Below are 19,968 nucleotides of genomic sequence, written 5' to 3'. Positions count from 1 at the left end.
AAGTCCTGATCTCACAAAAGTAGATTTCTAGAAAGTTAGCCTGTTGGCAAAGGAACCCTTGGGGCAAAAGACAGTTTTCCAGTGTTGTGCTGCCTCGGGGACATGCATTCCCTGTGTTCTCTGATATTAATTACTGACAAGCCTGAGCCTCAACAAGGCTCACAACAGGGCATTTTCTAGTCTAGGGCACACAGTGATGCTAATTAGCCATTCATCTAACAGGGAGGATAAACACCAGGTCTCCTGGGTCAGCTGTTAAAAGTTCTATAAACGTAAAGCCCAGAAGTTGGCCAATTAATGCTGCAGGCTTTGAAATAACAGAGTGAATGACCTTGGCCCCCAGACTCCTAGAGGGACTGAGCAAAGTCCCGCTGTTATAATGCTTCTCTAGTCATTAGTGCCCCCCCCCCCCCCAGGGGGAAGGGTGGGTATGGACCAAGCAGAGCAAGAGCTATGGAAGCATCTACAGAGCAACCAAAGGGTCTACTTGAAGAATTTGTTCACTGGATATGGAACCTTCTTTCTCTTTCCCCTTCAGTTCTTACTGCCCAGTACAGTATTTTTCATATAGAACTTGGTCAATGGTGTCAGATTAAACAGAGTGCAATTTGTATTTCAATGTTCGTTACTTTCTAATTTGTTAAGTTGCAGGCTCTCCTCGTCAGTCTCTTGATTTTATTTTCCATGGGTCCAGATCTTGCCTTTCAAATGTCTACTGTTAGGGATCCAGGCAGAGCCAAAGTTATCACGGTAATAAGAATTATGCCTTGCACATATCTGGAGCTTTACAGTTTAGAAAGTTCCTTCGTGTATGTTCCCAAGGGTGCTAAGGAGAGGAAATGATATGTAGCAGAGGGACAGAACATGGAGGCAGGCCACGGTTCTAGAATAGCAATACTAGTCTCCTCAGAGGTTTAGGGCAGGTGTGCAGTGTTTGGTCAGAACCAATTGGTCAAATGGGGAAGGGCAGGAAGGAAAAAATCTCTCTCAAGTGTGAAGGGAAAAAACACAGTTTTCATTTGAAATAAAATGGAGATGCGATGCTTAAATTGATTTCCAAGTTTCCTTTCTTGACCAACCCCCCTCCAATGTTCTGTGATTAGTCAAAGTATCTCCACATCAAAGAAGGCAAATATTCTCCATAGTTAAAAGCAGAAGAGCCTTGGCCCTTTGCTGAAAATTTGTTGAAGATGGCTTGTCAGTGACCTCATATTGTCTCAATTAGAAACTATTCTTAAAGAAAGGTCTCTATTGTGTTTCAATGCCTTTTTCCTCTTTACAATCAAACTATCACTGAGGTGCCTAGAATCTTCCACCCACAATGTACACTCAAGCTATAGCTGGAAACCAAATATTTAATGGTTCCCTTGCAACCCTGCCACATTCATTAGCCAAGGAAACTTCAGCAAAAGGTGTCAGAGAAATGGGAAGAAATCTGAATCCATGCTGAGATTAGAAAATATGTGATTAACGTCAAGTCACAAAGTAGGGACCAAATCAGGTGAGGACTCTGAAACTGAAACATACTTTCTGGACTAACAACAGAGTATAGAAGTCTCTGGAAGTAAATATGGGGATTCTGAGGAGTCCAGAATATGAACTTGTGCTTGAAACAATTAGGATTAAGGGGGTGAGCAAGCCCTGGGACACCTGCTGGGAGTGTTGGGCCAGGTTCATACTGCAGAGTGATGCAGGGCAGAGTAGGAAAGAAGTGTGTACATGCCACTTGCCATTCCTGTGACCTGGGCTCCTAGCCTGGAAAAGCCACTGGCGGGGAAGTAGAGTGGAAGAGTGAGAAGTAACCTGTTCTGTAGCTGCTGACCCAAGTCTGCTACTGTACATAGTAGGTGTTCTACATTAAATGACTACCCAAAAGTCCTACGTCTACAGGATGCACTAAAAATTTTACCTGTGACCTCTTACCTGGGCCTCTTACTTTTGTTGGGGGGAGACACCAAAGGCTAGGGGTGGATGCACTCTAGAGCTAAAGGCACTGGGGGTAGAGTGAGAAAGAGTCCTGAACCTGTTTGTCAGATTTGAAGCTGTATGAGGTTTCTTCCCCATTCACTCCTCGACTTCATGTGAAACGAAGCAAATGAACAGAGTCAGGAATGTGGAGAAAGTTTGAGAAATTATCTTACAAACACAAAACAGCAAAGAGCAACCAGCTCAAAGTTACTTGGGAGAAAATGAGAAGGAAAAAGCCAATAAATACACACGATCTATTCCTGAATAACAGCTAGGAAAAACCTCCCTGCGAGGTTTTCATAATAAAGTGAAAAATTTGTAAGTAATGCAAGACCCACTTGTGAGGCATATTAAGTTCTGAGGAAAAGCAGAGGGGACTGATCTAGAATAAACACATCCTGGAACATATTAGAGGAACTTAATGAGCTTCGAGGCTCCAGAAAGAATCCAGTGAACGGTCAGCTTCTCCTCTCCCATTGCAGTCATGTGTAAGTCAATAAATCACCCGGTTCAGGGAACATGGTCAGAACACAAAGAAGCAAAGTCTACATACTTCTGAGGGGAAAAAAAATTATGACTCAGGTATTTTATACCATGAAAACTGTTCACAAAGTCAAAGGGTAGTATTCTAAAATATGCGAGGATTCAAGACTATCTAACAGCTCTTACAGAAATAAGTACTTAACGATAAAACTGGCCAAGAGACAAAAACCAAAATAAAAATTTAGGAATGGGAAAGTCATGGTTCAAAAGGATTGGCTGTTCAATGAATCATTTAAATACAAACTAAGGTAAACAACTCAGGGAATATTTGTCCTAGAATAGCATGTAAATGTGAGAAATTATACAGCAAAATAGGCAGAAAGGATGGGAAGGTAGGCAGGGATATGAGTGTACTAAATTTGCCTACCTTTTTAAGGTAAAAAGTTAATGATTATTTTATCTAAATGATAAATCTAAAAATAGGAGTTGGGAATTCAGTTTTTAGTTTCATCCAATGGGACAAAGTTGGGAAGTATGGATATCATGATCTCACATACGTAAGAATGTACATGTGTAGAAAATATCTAGAATGACAAACACCAAACTGTTAATAGTGCTTTCCTCTGGCGGGGCGCCTGGGTGGCGCAGTCGGTTAAGCGTCCGACTTCAGCCAGGTCACGATCTCGTGGTCCGTGAGTTCAAGCCCCGCGTCAGGCTCTGGGCTGATGGCTCAGAGCCTGGAGCCTGTTTCCAATTCTGTGTCTCCCTCTCTCTCTGCCCCTCCCCCGTTCATGCTCTGTCTCTCTCTGTCCCAAAAATAAATAAACGTTGAAAAAAAAATTAAAAAAAAATAGTGCTTTCCTCTGGGAATTGGATCCGTGTGTGTGTGTGTGTGTGTGTGTGTGTGTGTGTGTGCATGTGCATGTATGTGTGTGTGTGTATTGGGGAAGGTGGTCTGGAGTAAGAAAAACAGTAGACTTTTACCTTTATATACTCAGTACTGTTAGATTTTTTTTTTTTTAACAAGTATGTCTTACTTTCACAATATAAGAAAGTAAATAACAGTCATTTGTAGTGATGGCATCACAACTCTAGGATTTTAAATGTTCAATTCCTCAGCTGCTCTGCTAACCAAGAGGAAGGGGGTCTGCTTTCATCTAGGGTCTTCCTCTAGAAATGGCTTCTACTAACATGGAGTATAAAAGTCCGACACCGATATTCACAATGCTGGAGGCAGCAGATATGCAGTAAGACTGTAACAGATCAAGTATAAAACATCATGAAAAGCAGTCTTTTTCTGGCCTGACATTTCAGAGTTGACTTTTTGCAAGAGAATAATGCATTAGCTTTTCAAAAAGGTGTACCAAGAAACATGAATGCAGACAGATGTATGTATGCACACACATATCATTGGAGAGAATAAGAAAAAGTATTGAGAAAATATTTACAAATCCTCAACAGAACAAAGAATTAAGGATACCTTCCTTAAGGTGAAATTCAGTATTAAGTGGAGAGTATTTTTTTATTCTCTTGTTGATGAGATATAAAATCTAGTTAAAACTTTTGTCTTCCCAGGTCCTATTCCTAACTAACAAAACTATGCATGTCTTCTCTAAATCCGTAAGGAAAGCTACGTAACTGGGGATGAAAATCATAATGAAAATAAGTGGTCATTAGTTCTTCAATTAATTTCTTGAATTCTGGACTCTATTTGAAAGCTGTGATTCTTGGGGCACCTGGGTGGCTCGGTCGGTTGAGCGTCCAACTACGGCTCAGGTCATGATCTCACAGTCTGTGGGTTTAAGCCCCACGTCGGGCTCTGTGCTGAAACCTCCGGGCCTGCTTCGGATTCTGTGTCTCCCTGTCTCTCTCTCTCTCTCTCTGCTCCACACCCCCCCCCCCACTCATGCTCTGTCTCTCAAGAATGAATAAACATTAAAAAAAATTAAAAAAAAAAGAAAGCTGTGATTATGAAGATAGACATTTCTTCAACATTTTTTTTTTTTTGTCACTAGTGCATGATGTGACAGAGCATGTTTGAAAGGAAAAAAGTCTTCTAAGGATAAGACTGAGTCGAGAGTTTGGTTAATACTGTGTTGATCCTTCTAATCCCCGTGGATTGAAACGGAACAACACAACACGGAGCATTTAATGCTAAAAACCAGGGGGTCACCAAAGGCCTCCACTGCTCTGGGCATATTTGGGCAAGCAAAGCTGGAACCCCAGCATCTCTGCAGATCAGCTTGTTCAAGATTTCTGAATAGCATTTCTGCTACCAAAATGTGTCCTTGTTTAAAAGTATAGCTAATCTGGCAGCCATGAACAGTAAAGGTCCACGGTTGTATCACAGAGAAACTCATTCAACACGAAAGTAACAGCCTCCCGTCCCTTGAGCTTTTCTGCAAGCTTTAACCACAGGAACTCTGGAAGCTATTTGGAAGCTGTGATTATGAAGAAAGAGACATTTCTTCAATGTTTTTTGGTCACTAGCACATGATTTAGCTTGGCTATATAGTATTGTGTCTCCAGTCACATACACTGACTAGCTATCTGTTACCAAAAAAAAAAAAAAACCCAAAACCAAAAACAAACAGAATTCAACTGAGTAAATCTGAAGATCTCCTTGGCTTAAGTGAATCATCCTAGCTAGCAACATCCTAGCTAGCAAGTGCTGGGGGGTTCTTGGAGGAGATGGTACAAAATGGAGAGTTTTTATAGGAAGGAAGAAGGATGGGACAACAAAGTTAGAAGCAAAAAAAAAAAAAAAAAAAAAAAAAAAAAAGACTGTTCCAGGCTAGAAACTTTCCCTTAGGGGGAAGAGAAGGGGTCTTACCACACAGTTTACCTCATCTTCCTTTAGGGTATGGAGAGGGCCCCTGTGACTGATTACCTCATTGGCGCCTATCAGAAATTCCTGACTTACAAAAGGGTGACAAGAGGGGTTTAAAAATTTTTTTTTTTAACGTTTATTTATTTTTGAGACAGAGAGAGACAGAGCATGAATGGGGGAGGGGCAGAGAGAGAGGGAGACACAGAATCGGAAACAGGCTCCAGGCTCTGAGCAGTCAGCACAGAGCCCGACGCGGGGCTCGAACTCATGGACCGCGAGATCGTGACCCGGGCCGAAGTCGGACGCTTAACGGACTGAGCCACCCAGGCGCCCCGACAAGAGGGGTTTAAACCCCTCTCTTGGTACACCCTGGAATGCTGAGCTGCCTAAGAAAACTGTACGCAGGGGTGAAGACAGTAAAGGCATAAACAATGCATGCTACTGATGAGCTGTGGCGGAGTATTTCAGAGCCAGAGGACTGAAAACAGCATACGCGTCTTGAACTCGGGTGGATAACCCTAACTACCAAAGTAGAACGAATTGAGGCTTGTCAGTCATAACAAATTGCCAAGAGGCTGGGGACACATACCTTACCTCCTGGCCTTCATAGCAGAGGGCGGACCCTACCTGACCGTAGGCTGTCTAAGGACACTCTATGTATTCTGTTATTTAAAAGCAAAACTGTAAGGATCTTTCTCATTTATAGATGAATAAACTGAATAATCAAAAATGAAAAAAAAAAGAAAAAAGAAACTCCTGACTTACAAGTTAAGATTTATATTTCTGTGGGACGTTGAAACTGCAATTAGGTTAGGCAGTAAGCCCTTTTTGGTGCTTTGGCGTGGCCCAATTAATACCAATTTTGGCCTGTGGTTCTCTTTTTTAACAAATCTTCACAGAGGTCATAAATCTCAAAAGCCTTCCTATGTTTCTTAATATAGCCATAAACACTGAATGGCCTGGGCTCAAAATCTCCATCCTGTTTCAGTGAGCATTTTGACTTTGCTGTATTAAAAAGATGCTATTAAGGGTTTCAAGCCCATAAGTAACATTTTTCTAAGGCCTGAAATGTGTCAGCCTCTTCTGTTCACTAATTACCTTTCAACATAGATGTTCTTTCCGGTCCCAAGGGAGTAGAGACTGCAGAGTATGTGGTAGCATGAAATCTGCACATCACCTACTGAAAAGAACAAACACGAGCAGTCACTTCCAGGCTTCAATCCCAGCTCTTCACCTCCAGCACATGGAAAGGGTCCACCGACAGAAAGAATGTGCTGGCATCACCCAAGAGCTAAAGCACATGTACATGTGCCCCTCACCTCCGGCCCTCACCCCCCCCCCCCAACACACGATAGAGCCCTTTCTACCAAATGGTAGCTACTGAATGGAGAGAGAACCCACTGACAGGGAGAACACCCTCCAATGAGCCATCCCACTTCCTTTGGGGACTTTTGATATGAATCACACTGCTTCCAGGGAAAGAAATCATTTGACCAAGGAGATCCACAAGGGTTTTTTTTTTTTTCCCCAAAAGAGGGAGACACTATGGTTAAATTTTACACATAACAATATTTCCTTTCTTGGAAAGGAAGAATGCAAGAAGTCTGAAGTTTGAATGAGCCTTTTGGCAATTTCCTAGGAAGGTAGGCAGAACATCCTGACCTCTTTAGAGACAGAGCAACGTTTCTCATGTCCGCCTGCATAAGTTCTCTGACGGACATTTTTCACAAAATGGTTCAATCACATCACGATTTTGCCAGGTTTCCTGAGGGAAGGGTATGTTCCATTTAGGAATCCATAGAATTTAATCTATAGGCTACGTGCTCCTTTAACGCCTGGAACTCATAATAAGGCAGGGACTAAATGAACACAGTGAGAACTAATTTAAAATTTTTAACAAGTAAATGCATTGTTTCCATGACGTGAAATAATGAGTTTGGATGTTCCCCTATTCCTTTGCCCTCCTCCATGGAAATAACTGATTTTTAGTTGTTCAGGGATATAGAAGTCATAGCCTTGGCTATGGACAACTGTTTAAATTGAATTAAATCATGCGCCAACATTTAAAGTGTGAAACTGAAGCTCGGTGGCAGAGTATTTGCACTAAGGGGCTATATGTGGTACTAAATGCAAACTGAAATAAAACCAGCCGACTATGGTCTCTTCTGAAGGCTCAGATAATGAAATGTTAGCAGCTCTCCTTTGCTCCTGGTATCCAATGAATAAATTAGGGCTTCTTAACAGGAAATTTGGTATCTGAAAAACCCTGGGAGCAAACCTATATCCCCTACTGGATTACTCAGATAACCTTTTCAAATTAAGTGGGAACACAACGGCTGACAGCTAAGCTAGTGGGTGGAAAATTCTGGTCCTCAGTAACAGTGGAAAAAGATGAAATATTATATACTCAAATTGGGGGATTTCTGCCCCTGTAAGTACCTATTACTCCATTATTAAACCTAAGAAGAAGAAAGTATGGAATAATTATCTCTATTCCACTTTCTTTCTTTTTTTTTTTTTTTGAAGATTATTTATTTTGAGAGATACAGAAAGAGAGCGAATGAGCATGTGTGCAAGTGGGGAGAGGCAGAGAGAGAGGAGAGAAACCCAAGCAGAGCAGAGTCCAATGCAGGGCTCAAACCCACAAACTGTGAGATCATGACATGCACTGAAATCAAGAGCTGAACGCTTAACCGACTGAGCCATCCTGGTGCCCCTCGATTCCGCTTTTAAGGTTAATTCAAGCAAATGAGTCACACACCCTTTTTATCTGGAGCCATGTGCATACAAATCCACAATAGACAGCAATCTGACTTACAGAGTAAATCCACCCCGAACTGATGCTGAGCAACATGCTCAAAGATGGACGTCAGGATGGGGAGCAGAGCCACCGTGGTATAGTTAATATTCTGAGACACGCCTTTAATCTGTGTTCTGGAATGCGTAAACTTCCCGAGCTTCAGATTTTCCGAAGTCTTCTCTAAGTCTTCCGCCGCATTTTCAAAGAAAGCTCGTAACCCAGCCTTCACCAGCTCTGAGCCTGACTTCATGACAGTCCTGTAAGCAAACGATGTTCAAAACCAAAAGCACAATCCTAACCTCTGGCCGACCCCCTTCTTGAAACAGGTGACTTGTAGTTTAACCTGGGCAGATATTTGACACCCCAGTCACCTGACCGACATGGAGTCAGGGGAAGAGGAGAGAGCAGTTAGCATCCAGGAAGCAAGCTGGGTCACACAATCCCAAAGGGGGCTAGCAACTGGACAGTGTTGTCTGTTGGAGGGAGTTGGCACTCGACTCTTCAGGAAGATGTGGAGGAGAGTTTAGAAAGAAACTGATTTTGGTCACGTGCTATTAATAGAATGTCCCAGCAGGCTATATTCCTCTGTAAATTTCTAACTGTAAGGAAGGAGAGGTGAGTTTTTCTTACAGTTCACTAGGAGATGAGCAACTTCTTTAAGAAAAGAAATATTAGCTCTCCCATGATGCGGGACCTCTCAGAACAAAGAAATAACTCAGCTTAAGTTTACGTTTCTATTAGCTAGCAGGGATGTCCTAGCTTGGAGAAGGACATTTTTTGTCTCCCACACAACAAAAGTTTATTGAAAAATAAAGATCCCCCTAGTTTTCTCTAAAACCATGGAAAACAAAGCAGTGTTCTCTATGCCGGTACAGCGCACTTGGACAGCAACACCTTATTTGTAGAATCCTGCACTACGTCACCCCAGAAGCGAACAGGAGAAAATGGTTGTACCAGGAGCTGTTTGGGGACACAGATGCAAATGGCCGTTAGCTTAAGGATGTCAAGGTTATGACAGCAACTACAGTAGAAAGGGTGTCACCATCTCCTTTGGCATCGATTATCCTGCTCCTGTCCTGTTAATACTTGGGCATGACAGTGAGCAAAATGCTTCCCAATTTTTCAGAGGGAGACAGAGCATGAGTGGGGGACAGGCAGAGAGAGAGAGAGAGAGGGAGACACAGAATCTGAAGCAAGCTCCAGGCTCTGAGCTGTCAGCACAGAGCCCAACATGGGGCCTGAACCTACAACTGTGAGATCATAACCTGAGCTGAAGTTGGATGCTTAACCGACTGAGCCACCCAGGTGCCCCTCCGTATTTCAGCATCTTATTCACAAGATTATGACAGGCTTGCGTCAAGGACAGATGCTTTTTATCTCCAGCATTTTCAAGATCATCATCTTTCCTAGCCCCCCTCTCCCCCACCGCTAACCAGAAAAAGAAGAAGAAATAAATGAGGTAAGCGAGGCTTGCTCCTGGCCTGTAAGGATTCACGAGCTATCTTTCTAACTTTCTAGTCTTGGGTTTTTGTCAGGAATGATTATCAAACACGCTGACCTGCATTGAGAAAAAGGGGGGGGGGTACTCTCCCAAAGGCAGTCCACATGCTTCTGGAAATAAAGATTCCTCATCTCAGGTGCACAGAATTTGAGTCCCCTGGGGTGCTTGGTCTGATCTGCAAACTTGCGCTGTCCTAATACCTCCATGTTTGTTTCTAGGGTTTAGACCCCTAAAATCGCTTTTAATTATCCTTAACGTTTTTTTTTTAACGTTTTATTTATTTTTGAGACAGACAGACACAGAGCATGAATGGGGGAGGGTCAGAGAGAGAGGGAGACACAGAATCTGAAACAGGCTCTAGGCTCTGAGCTGTCAGCCCAGAGCCCGATGAGGGGCTCGAACTCACGGACCGCGAGATCATGACCTGAACCGAAGTCGGACGCCCAACTGACTGAGCCACCCAGGCGCCCCAGCTTAATGTTTTTTTGATAACCAGTCTTAGTTTGTAGTAGATTTTCATCTTGTGGCCACTCTCTTAGTTGGTTTCTCTCTTCCTCATATTGTTTTGGGGAGTGCGTCATCCTCCCAACTTTGACAAGGGCTCTACTCAAAGAGTGTGTTCAAGAAAGCTCCCTGTCTTTCCTACTACTTCTCCTTTTCATCTTATCAGATCATTTATGTTTAAAAAGTTTTTTTAATGTTTTACGTTTGAGAGAGAGACAGAGCATGAGCTGGGGAGGGGCAGAGAGAGGGAGACACAGAATCGGAAGCAGGCTCCAACCTCCATGCTGTCAGTATAGAGCCCGACATGGGGCTCGAACTCACAGACTGAGATCATGACCTGAGCCCAAGTCAGACGCTTAACCGACTGAGCCACCCAGGCGCTGCTAGATCATTTATGTTTATATTACCAGAACTTACATGTATGTTTGTTAAAATTTCCTTTCCCTTTCAGCCATCTTTCCTGCAAGACCCTCAGGTCATGGGTTTAAACCTGTCTTTGCCTCTGATCTTTTTATCACACATCCCCTGCATTCCCCTGCTTGGCTGCTTTGGATTCAGAGTGTTATGGTTCCCTTCTCCCAGGATGCTAGTGGCCTCGCCACCCATCAGGCAGCTCTTCCCTTTTTGTAGATAATGAGGTATAAAGCGGCACTTTGCGATATTATATACTTTATCTTCTGAAAGATGAACTTCTCAGGAAGAGAAGACAAGAATTGATCAAATGCTCAGCTTTTAGCGTGCGGTACACGCCCTGACAGTGGCCCTCCATCATGTGAACTGAAAGATGGAGAGTGCTAATGTCGGGTGAAGATTCATCTCTTCCCTGTCTCCCCTCCCTCTCCCCAGCTCCTGCAGAGCTGTGGCACATCTCCTCTTCTGTACAATAAGTGAGAAGAGAGGGTCACAGAGGGAGTCTTGAGAAACTACTGGAAAAAACTGGGCAGACTTACCTTGTGTCAAGTGTCTGAGCTAAGATGTGAAGACAGCTCACCATTGTAGTAGAATCACTTCCTAGAACAAAAAAAATATCACTGGTGACTCCCCAAACCCTTCAGCCTGTCTTTTTTTAAATGCTTATTTATTTTGGGGGAGAGCATAAGTAGGAGAGGGGCAAAGGATCCAAAGCAGGCTCTGTGCTGACAGCAGTGAGCCCGATGCACGGCTCGAACTCACGAACCATGAGATCATGACCTGAGCCAAAGTCAGACGCTCAACCTACTGAGCTACACAGGTGCCCCCCAGCCTATCTTTTAAATGCAATCTTCTCAATATGCACAAACCACATCCCGGCATAATTAACCATCAACACTAAGAGTGCCAGACCTATGTGCTGGGACAATGCATTTATCTTTGGCCTGACACATACACTGTTTGATGGATGTTAGAGGCAGAGCTTAAAACATTCATCGGTGTGGAAAATTTGAGCTGTTGTAGGGGTAGAGAGGTCATTTATCATACTTCAGATCAATTTTCTATGGCAAATTTAGGTGACACCTTAGTCCTAAGGCTCAGGTTGTCTGTAGGCACCAGAAATAAAGGCAAAATGCAAGTGAAGGATAATTACAGGGAGGAGTGAGGCTTTGAGCAATACTCCTCTTCACTTACCAAAGAGGGAAATCCTGTGTCGAACAAGAGCAGCGAGTTTGCAGAACAGGCTGAAGCAGAAAAGAAGGCGAGTAGGAAAGGCACAGAAATCCAAGGTCTTACTCGTACCCTCCCTACCCCAGGCCCCACACTTTAAAACAAAGAGCACAGAATGACCCTTGAGCAAGATGCACTGTGTTCCTCTCAAAGGATCCTCTGGACCACACTAGAAAAACATATGTTTTCCAGTTCCATCCATGTTGCTGCAAATGGCCAGATTTCATTCTTTCTCGTTGCCAAATAGTATTCCATTGTATATATAAACCACATCTTCTTTATCCATTCGTCAGTTGATGGACATTTAGGTCTTTCCATAATTTGGCTATTGTTGAAAGTGCTGCTATAAACATTGGGGTACAAGTGCCCCTATGCCTCAGTACTCCTGTATCCCTTGAGTAAATTCCTAGCAGTGCTATTGCTATGGGTAGGGTAGGGTGTTATGCTAAGTGAAATAAGTCAGGCAGAAAACGACAGATACCATATATCTTCACTCATATGTGGGACCTGAGAAACTCAACAGAAGACCATGGTGGAGGGGAAGGGGGAAAAAAACTTACAGGGAGGGAAGGAGGCAAACCACAAGAGACTCTTAAATACCGAGAACAAACTGAGGATTGATGGGGGGTGGGGGAGAGGGGAAAGTGGGTGATGCGAATTGAGGAGGGCACTTGTTGGGATGAGCACTGGGTGCTGTATGGAAACCAATTTGACAATAAATTATAAAAAAAAAAAAAAGAGAAATGTATGCTTCCCACTGTCTTGTGGGACAGTCATGAAGGCACCTTGGAGGCAGCCCCCGCCCCAAAGAAAATAATCCTTCTGCAACAACTAGAGTATTTTGCAGTAACAAGGTTACTGCCAACAACCTCTTGCCATACAGTCCCATGTGCTGAAACATCCATTTGTAGGACATCCAGCAGTAAATGAGGGTTCTGAAAGGGATCATGCTTTCCCCACTGTTGCAATGGATTGCAAACCATTTTGCAGCCTTCTCTGGGGGTGTGAGGCTTTAGTTGGGAGGTGGGGAAGAAGGTGGGAACAGAAGAAAATTAATGGTTCAGGCACAGGGGGATATGATGTTGAATAAAAACATTTTAGGATATTGCTTTCCTCTGTCATTTCCTATCAGTCTGTGGGCCTGACCGAGTAGCTGTCCTCACTGTGCCCCGGGAAGTTAGGAAAGCCCATCTGCTATGCTTTTGTGCTTTCTGACCCTACTCCACCCTTTCACCCATCTTTTCTACCCCAGAACCCCTTGGAGGTCCAGCTGTATCTTATCATTTTACTTTCCATGGTATCTAGCAGAGAGCCCTGTGCAGTTAGAAAAGAGCTCCATAAACGTATGTGAATATGCCATGGATGGACCCTTGCCCACTACAGCCGTAATTTGGCCTGAACTGCCAGTAGTTCTTGGGGAGAGAGTACTCAGAACTCTGACACTATGTGACAGTGGCACAGCTAGACAAGAACTTTGCAGTCCCTTGAGAAAGCAGTCCTTCCTGGTGGAACAGAAAAGGGAAGTTAGAATAAAAACACCTGATACAGGCCAAGGGCTTCCAAGGTGAGATTGAGCTGAAGTCCTTCCCAACCTCTCACTCATAGCTTGTCACGGGCTCTCTGACCCACAACAGGGGCAGAAGTCTTTTCGGGGACAGCTCAAACAGAGAAGAAACACATCCTGAGTGTCGGTGGAGATCAAAACTTGCTCGCCTTTATGTACTGAAGTGCTGAATCACTATATTGTACACCTGAAACTACCATGACACTGTAGGTTCACTAACCGGAATTTAAATAAAAACTTAAAAAAAAAAAAAAACACAGACTTGCTCACTTTTAAGTGGCTTTCAATTAATGCCCTGAGTCTACTGGGCTGTCGACTAGAAAATCGCAGCCAAAGTTCCCCTGTGGTTAGTCATCTGTTTTTGCAGTGGGAGTAAGTTGGAAACCCTGGCCTAGTGCTTCAGGGAACTCAGAGTAAGTTAATAGAAATCTGACAGACTGCTAATATGAAATTAAATAACGGACTGCTTTTTTGTGTTTCTCATTGTGTGTACTTTTAAAAAAAAAGTTTATTTTTGAGAGAGAGAGAGAGAGAGAGGGAGAGAGAGAGAGAGAGAGAGAAAGAGAAGAGAGAGAGGGAGAGCCAGAGATTCCGAAGCAGGCTCCATGCTGTCAGTACAGATGTGGGGCTCGATCTCACCAACCATAAGATAATGACCTGAGCTGAAATCAAGAGCCTGATGCTTAACAGACAGAGACACCCAAGTGTCCCTCACTGTGTCCACTTAAAAATAAATTTAATGTTTATTTTTGAGAGAGAGAGGACACACGTGTGCAAGGGAAGGAGAGGCACAGAGAGGGGGAGACAGAGAATCCCAAGCAGACTCTTTGTGGACAGCAGAAAGCCTGACCCGAGGTTCAAACTCAGGAACCATCAGATCATGATCTGAGCTGAAATTAAGTGCCGGACACTCAACTGACTGAGCCACTCAGGCACCCCTCATTGTGCCCATTTAAAAAAAATTTTAATGTTTATTTATTTTTGAGCGAGAGAGAGAGGGGCAGGCAGACACAGAATCTGAAGGAGGCTCCAGGCTCTGAGCTGGCAGCACAGAGCCCAGCATGGGGCTCACACACACAAACTGTGACATCATGACCTGAGCCGAAGGCTGATGCTTAAGCACCTGAGCCACCCAGGCTCCCCTCATTGTGTCCATTTTTTAAAGACATATGTATTTGATAAAAAAAAAAAAAAAATCATGGAGTTGGGGGAGGGGGATAGCCTGAAGGAACATGAGTGCCGTGGCTCTACTCTGACTAGTTGGGCTGTCCTGGTGAAGCCACTTAGCTGCTCTGGGCATCACTTTTCTCACCTGTAAGTAGACAGTTATCACAAGATCCTCTTACTTTTTAGAATTAGAATTAGGGGCTGGTAAACTCAGATATTTCTGGTGAAATGCTTCAAAGTGGACTCATGCTCAGTACGAAGTAACATTATTTTTAAAAAGTGCATTTTGAGACAGAGCGAGCGAGCTCGCACGCACGTGTGCACCTATGTGCACGAGCTGGGGAGGGGCAGAGAGCCAGAATTCCAAGCAGGCTGTCAGCACAGGGTTTGAACTCACTCACGAACCAGTGAGATCATGACCTGAGCTGAAATCAAGAGACGGCTGCTTAATTGACTGAGCCACCCAGGTGCCCCAAAACAACATTTTTCAAACTAAACCAGATGGTTAGGTCGTTTGATCCTAATACTAACCTGACTCCCCTTGCTGTCAGAAGCACTTGCCCAGGCATACCAAGGCCAGTTAAGTTTTCAGAGGCCCCCTCTTGTCCCCTAGGGGGCCCATAATTTAAGTAGAAGTCCTTAGGCCAGTGTTATGAGGGGCCAGAGTCCCCAGGTGCTTGCCCATCTCAGAATTTGCAAGTGATAAATTAGAGGGACCACAGGGAGAGAGTGTGGTAGCACTGGCGAAGGACACCAGATGCAGAAGAGGTGAGGCAGAGGTGAAGGATGCGGACACGAGGGGTCTGGAGGTGGAAAGCATTTGGTGCAGACACAAGCGCTTCTGTGGGAGGGGAGCGAGGACACGATGGATTTGGAAGCTATTTGCAAGGCTGATCAGATCCAGGTTGTATTCCAGCCATGACAAATGGTGCCTGGCTGAACAAATGTTACATTTCCATGAATTAATAATCTAACAAAAATAGATGAAGAAGACAGACACACCTGCCCTCTGTTGGATTATCAGAGTATCTCACTTTGCCTCTCATTTCTCTACCTTCTTACAAAATACACCAGCTAATCCTGAAAATATTTAGGAAGTCGTTGGTCGGTAACTGACGCTACGGGTATCTCATTTTGAAAGCATGGGCTCCTCCTTTCTTACTAAGTGAAATTAAGTAATGACTGTGCAGAAAAAATGGCACTCAACGTGGATAGAGACGACTCTCATTCTTGCCCTCACTTACTACCTGGGTCACTTCAGGCACCAGCGTGAACCTGACCAAACCTCAGAGTCCCAGTCTGCAAATTGGAGAGCATATACAGGCAGTTCTTAGAACACTGTGAGGTTTCACAATGATATTTGCAAGAGTTATAGCCCATTTGTGTAAGTATGAAAAATGATCTCACTGCTTAGCCTTGTGTTTAATAAATGTTAGCTAAATCCTAAGGTTGAATATCCTTACAAGGATGATGGTATTTAACGGCTGGGCCTTTCTAAAGTATATTGTATGCTGTTCACCATCAATGGCTGCTAGGGAAAGAGTTGAGTGCTTCCGTTACAGTTCTTAACTCTGTGCCGTTTAGAAGTCTAACCCATTCCTTGTCATCCTAAATCACATACGGAGAAAACCGGAGGCATGGTGGAATTCATCTTTTAGCCTGCTCATAAAGCACTCCCTTTGCTCTCCTCTCCCTTGAGGTATCCACACGTTACACCTAGCAGAATGAGGACGAAGGCTGGTGTTCCAGATGCATTTTTTTTTCCTATTAGGAATTTAAATTGAATTATGTTGCTCTAGATTTCAAATATCAGATCATCCACAATAAGACTTGTAAGATCTGATTCTTTAAAACAAATTTAAACTTAAAAAGCCTGTAAGAATGGGATGGAAGCCAGCATTAATCTTGCTTCTTCTCAACGTTGTGTGTTTGCTTGTCCAAGCTTCAGAATTGACTTTGCCTTTTTCTAAATGTTATTTCAGGATAAAAGTTGATCTGAGTATATAAAATTTTCCCAAGCCCTACTGATACATCCAAACAGTGCATTTCTCTTGGTTGCCAAAATAATACACAGATAAGTATGAATATAATTACTTTCAAAACCAGGAGGATAACCAAAACCTCTGTGCTACCAATCATCAGATCACAGTTCATTTCTCTGAAGGATTTGCCATTTAGTCTCCAGGAATCTGGGGTTTTACATAGGTCACGCCAGCACCATGACCTTGTCATTTGTAGACTCACCTGGCCACCATTTCTTTCTCCTTATGGGAGGCATAGCCACTGCTGCTGAGGGGTTTTAGAGGGGATGACAGGAAGTAGAGGCGGTGATTTGTGAAGTACTGGTCAACCAGTGGGAGGAGAACCTGGAAAATCCACCATAAATGAACTTCTAGAAAGTTCATCAAAGCCCCTCCTTCAGTTCCTTTGAAAAAGTTCATTTTCAGGGAGCATAAAGCCTCTGAACACAGGTCCTGGAATTCCCAGGAATCTCTACCCGGTGAATTGCAGTTTCCAACCCATTTTCCTCTTGCACACCTCAAACCAGAGGCCCTGGGGATATGGGAATGGAGAAGGTCACTGACTGACTGAGGGTCCAGAGAAATATGCATATGGCCCTGAGCCAGTATTTTCAGGATAGTCTGGTGGGTCATGGTACTTCTTGGGCACGGCATCCAACAGGGACACTTGGGGAAGGGCCTACCACTTTCAGCCTTGAGCCTTTATGTCTCTGTTTCTCGGGCACAGTTATCCCAAGGCCTCATGTGCATTCAGCCCTCTGAGTAGGGTTGTTTGGTAGAGACTGCTCATCACTGGTACCCAAATTCATCCTTCTCTTCTTTTAGCAATAGAAACCCCCATGTTTTAGGTGGGCATGGGGTCGCCCAGCTACAGAATGCATCACCCAGATTCCATGGTGGCTGGGTGAAGCTAGAACAGCTGAGTTCTAGTCAATGGGACAGATCTTTAAGAGAGAAGGGGCCTGTCCTCCCCTTTCCCATCGATGTGACATAGGTGAGCCCATCTGGATCCCATTGACGTACATCACACTTGAGGTAATGGTGGAGTACCAGGAGAGGACAGTACCAGAGTCCCTGGATGATGGCATGGAGAAGACCAGGCTTCCTACCATCTCAGTCGACCTACCTGCCCCCGGACTGTTCCATAACAGAGAAATACATGTCCAGCTCATCAAAGCCAGTGGAGTTTTGCCTATCTTTGTTAGATTAGCTTACCGGACACCCTACATTGTACAGATTCTAAGAAGACAGTAATTTGGTTAAATGCAGGGAATCACTTACTTTGGCAAAGAATTTGATCTCCTGGTCATGGGGAGACTTTTCAGTTTTCCCACTGCTGACAATGGCTTCTACAAAGACAAAAGTAACACAAAGTTGGCCATAGTTAAAACAAACACAAAAACAACTACAGCATTTTAGAAACAGAGCAACTTTCCTCAGGGTCATGGAAAGGCCATTTCATTTTTACAAAATATCTCGTATTTTACAAAGTACTTTATAGCTGTGTTGGCTAGGTGTTTCTTCTGTCAGTTTTCTAAGCTGTTTTAGTACCCTTTCCTCTACTTTGTTGATGAGAAAGCAGCTTCAGAGAGGTTGAGTCATATGCCCACAGTCACAAAGCAAAATAATGGAAAAGTTAAAATAGGATGAATTATATGAAAAAAATGACAAGTGGCTCAAACCCTGAAACCAAGGATGAAACAGATTTTTTTTAAAGAGGGGGACAAAAGTCTTAGCCACCGTTTCCCCCCCAAAACCTATGATGTCTCAATGAATTACGAACAGCTACAGTATGAAAGCATCATCCCTTGATAAAGAAATACCACATTCTTTTTGAGATTATGAAATATTAAGGGAAGCACACATTTGGGGGATATTTCACAATGATACTTACCCAAATGGGCAATAAACTCTTGGGCGGAATCAACATATTTCAGGATCTTCTTCAAAAATTTATAGGCAAACCTCTTTTCCATGGAGGAGGCATCCAGCTCCATATCCTTCATACCTCTAGGTTGGAAATGGGTAAATCCCAGGAAGTAACAGAGATGACTATGTGACTTCGGAGCATCAGCAATCCTATCTGTGTTGACTTTACTTTCCAAACGTTAATGGTTATTCTGGCCTAGTGACCTGCTTTGTCATTTGACTGATTCCCCTTGCACTTGGAACCTGAGTTTATGAGCACCCAATACCTGCACTATGATAACGTCTGAAAAGATTTTTCAAAATATCTTTATCATTCATTCAACAAATATCGAGCTGGGGATAAATCGGAGAAGCAAACAAGATCCCTGCCTCCATGGAACGTACAGACTAGCTGTAAATGGACACAAATAATATATAGCACAAAATATAAATTATGTGGAATGCTAGAAGCTAGTAAGTTTTGTGAAAAAAGAAAGATTAAAGCAGTACGAAAAGGCCCAAGAGGGGGGAGCAAGCAGACTGTAGTGTTACATGGGGCCATCAGTGCTGGTTTCATTGGGAGATGACACTGGGGTAAAGACTTGAAGGAGGTGAGGAGGTGAGCCATATGGACATCTGGGGAAGGAGTTTTCCAGGCATATGGACTGGTTGTGCAAAGGTCCTGAGGCAGGAACATGCACGCCGAGCCGAAGGAATATGGCAGATGCTAGTGTGGATGGAATGGATGTGAGCAGGCAGTCAGAGAAACAGGAGGTGGTTAATAAATCATTAGGGCCCTACGGGCCATCCTTAGAATTTTGCTTTAGCTCTGAGATGGGAAGCTACTGAAAGCTCTGGATAGAGGAATGACTTACATTACAAATTACTTTAATTGCTAGGTTTAAAACTGATGGTGGGGGGCAAGGGTTGAAGCAGGTGCCTGGATAGGAGGCTCTTACAGGAATGATGGTAACAGCATGGAAGGGGTGAGAATGGTCACATTCTGAATATCATTTAAAGCAGAACTATCAGGATGTCCTGAAGGACTGGATGTGGGTTGGGGGAAAAAGAGGAGTCAAGGCTTTTGGCTTGAGCACCAGGAAGAATGGGCTGCTGTGGCGTGATGGGGAAGCTGAGGATGGAGCAGGTCAGAGATACGGATAGCGGGAAACGAGTTCTCCTTACTGACGGGGCTCTGGCTTCCTTGCCTGCACACCCAAGTGCCCTCCATAGGGGCTGGCGCATGGTAAACAGCTACTAGGCTATGTCTGCTGAGTTCAACCATCTTTTTCCTTTCCCCCCTTATTTCCTTGATTTCCTTTTTAGTCCTGGTAAAGAGGAATTTTTCATTTCTGTAAGCAAGTTATTTATCAGCAAACCACAGCGCACGTTCCTCTGGGTGTTAAGAAGAGGATTAAAACAACCAAGGGAATGTTTCTCAAATGCTTCCCCAGAGGTGGTCTCCTGCTGTCTGACCTTTCCTGCTTCACAATATGGCAAATAAGTTTTGCTATTTTTTCATAGGCGCTACAAGAGAAATATTTGTATGGGTTTTTAATTTTATTTATTATTATTCTTTTT

The 19,968-nt window shown here is 43.6% G+C and overlaps 1 protein-coding gene across 1 annotated transcript in view; it reads right to left on the bottom strand.

The window, feature by feature from the left end:
* Positions 1-19,968, bottom strand: part of RYR3 (ryanodine receptor 3) — a 451,654-nt gene that overhangs the window by 80,529 nt on the left and 351,157 nt on the right. Inside the window, exons 58-64 of the mRNA XM_043554522.1 lie at positions 18,374-18,489; positions 17,761-17,828; positions 16,703-16,824; positions 11,692-11,741; positions 11,037-11,097; positions 8,100-8,338; positions 6,380-6,461 (exon numbers count right to left, since the gene is read on the bottom strand). Coding sequence (XP_043410457.1) covers positions 6,380-6,461; positions 8,100-8,338; positions 11,037-11,097; positions 11,692-11,741; positions 16,703-16,824; positions 17,761-17,828; positions 18,374-18,489 — 738 coding nt within the window. The remainder of the gene's footprint in view (positions 1-6,379; positions 6,462-8,099; positions 8,339-11,036; positions 11,098-11,691; positions 11,742-16,702; positions 16,825-17,760; positions 17,829-18,373; positions 18,490-19,968) is intronic.

The sequence above is a fragment of the Prionailurus bengalensis genome, chromosome B3 (genome assembly GCF_016509475.1).
Source record: "Prionailurus bengalensis isolate Pbe53 chromosome B3, Fcat_Pben_1.1_paternal_pri, whole genome shotgun sequence".
In the NCBI taxonomy this organism is placed as follows: domain Eukaryota; kingdom Metazoa; phylum Chordata; class Mammalia; order Carnivora; family Felidae; genus Prionailurus; species Prionailurus bengalensis.
The sequence above is the reverse complement of the archived record's forward strand: the minus strand, read 5'-3'. Positions and strand labels throughout refer to the sequence as shown.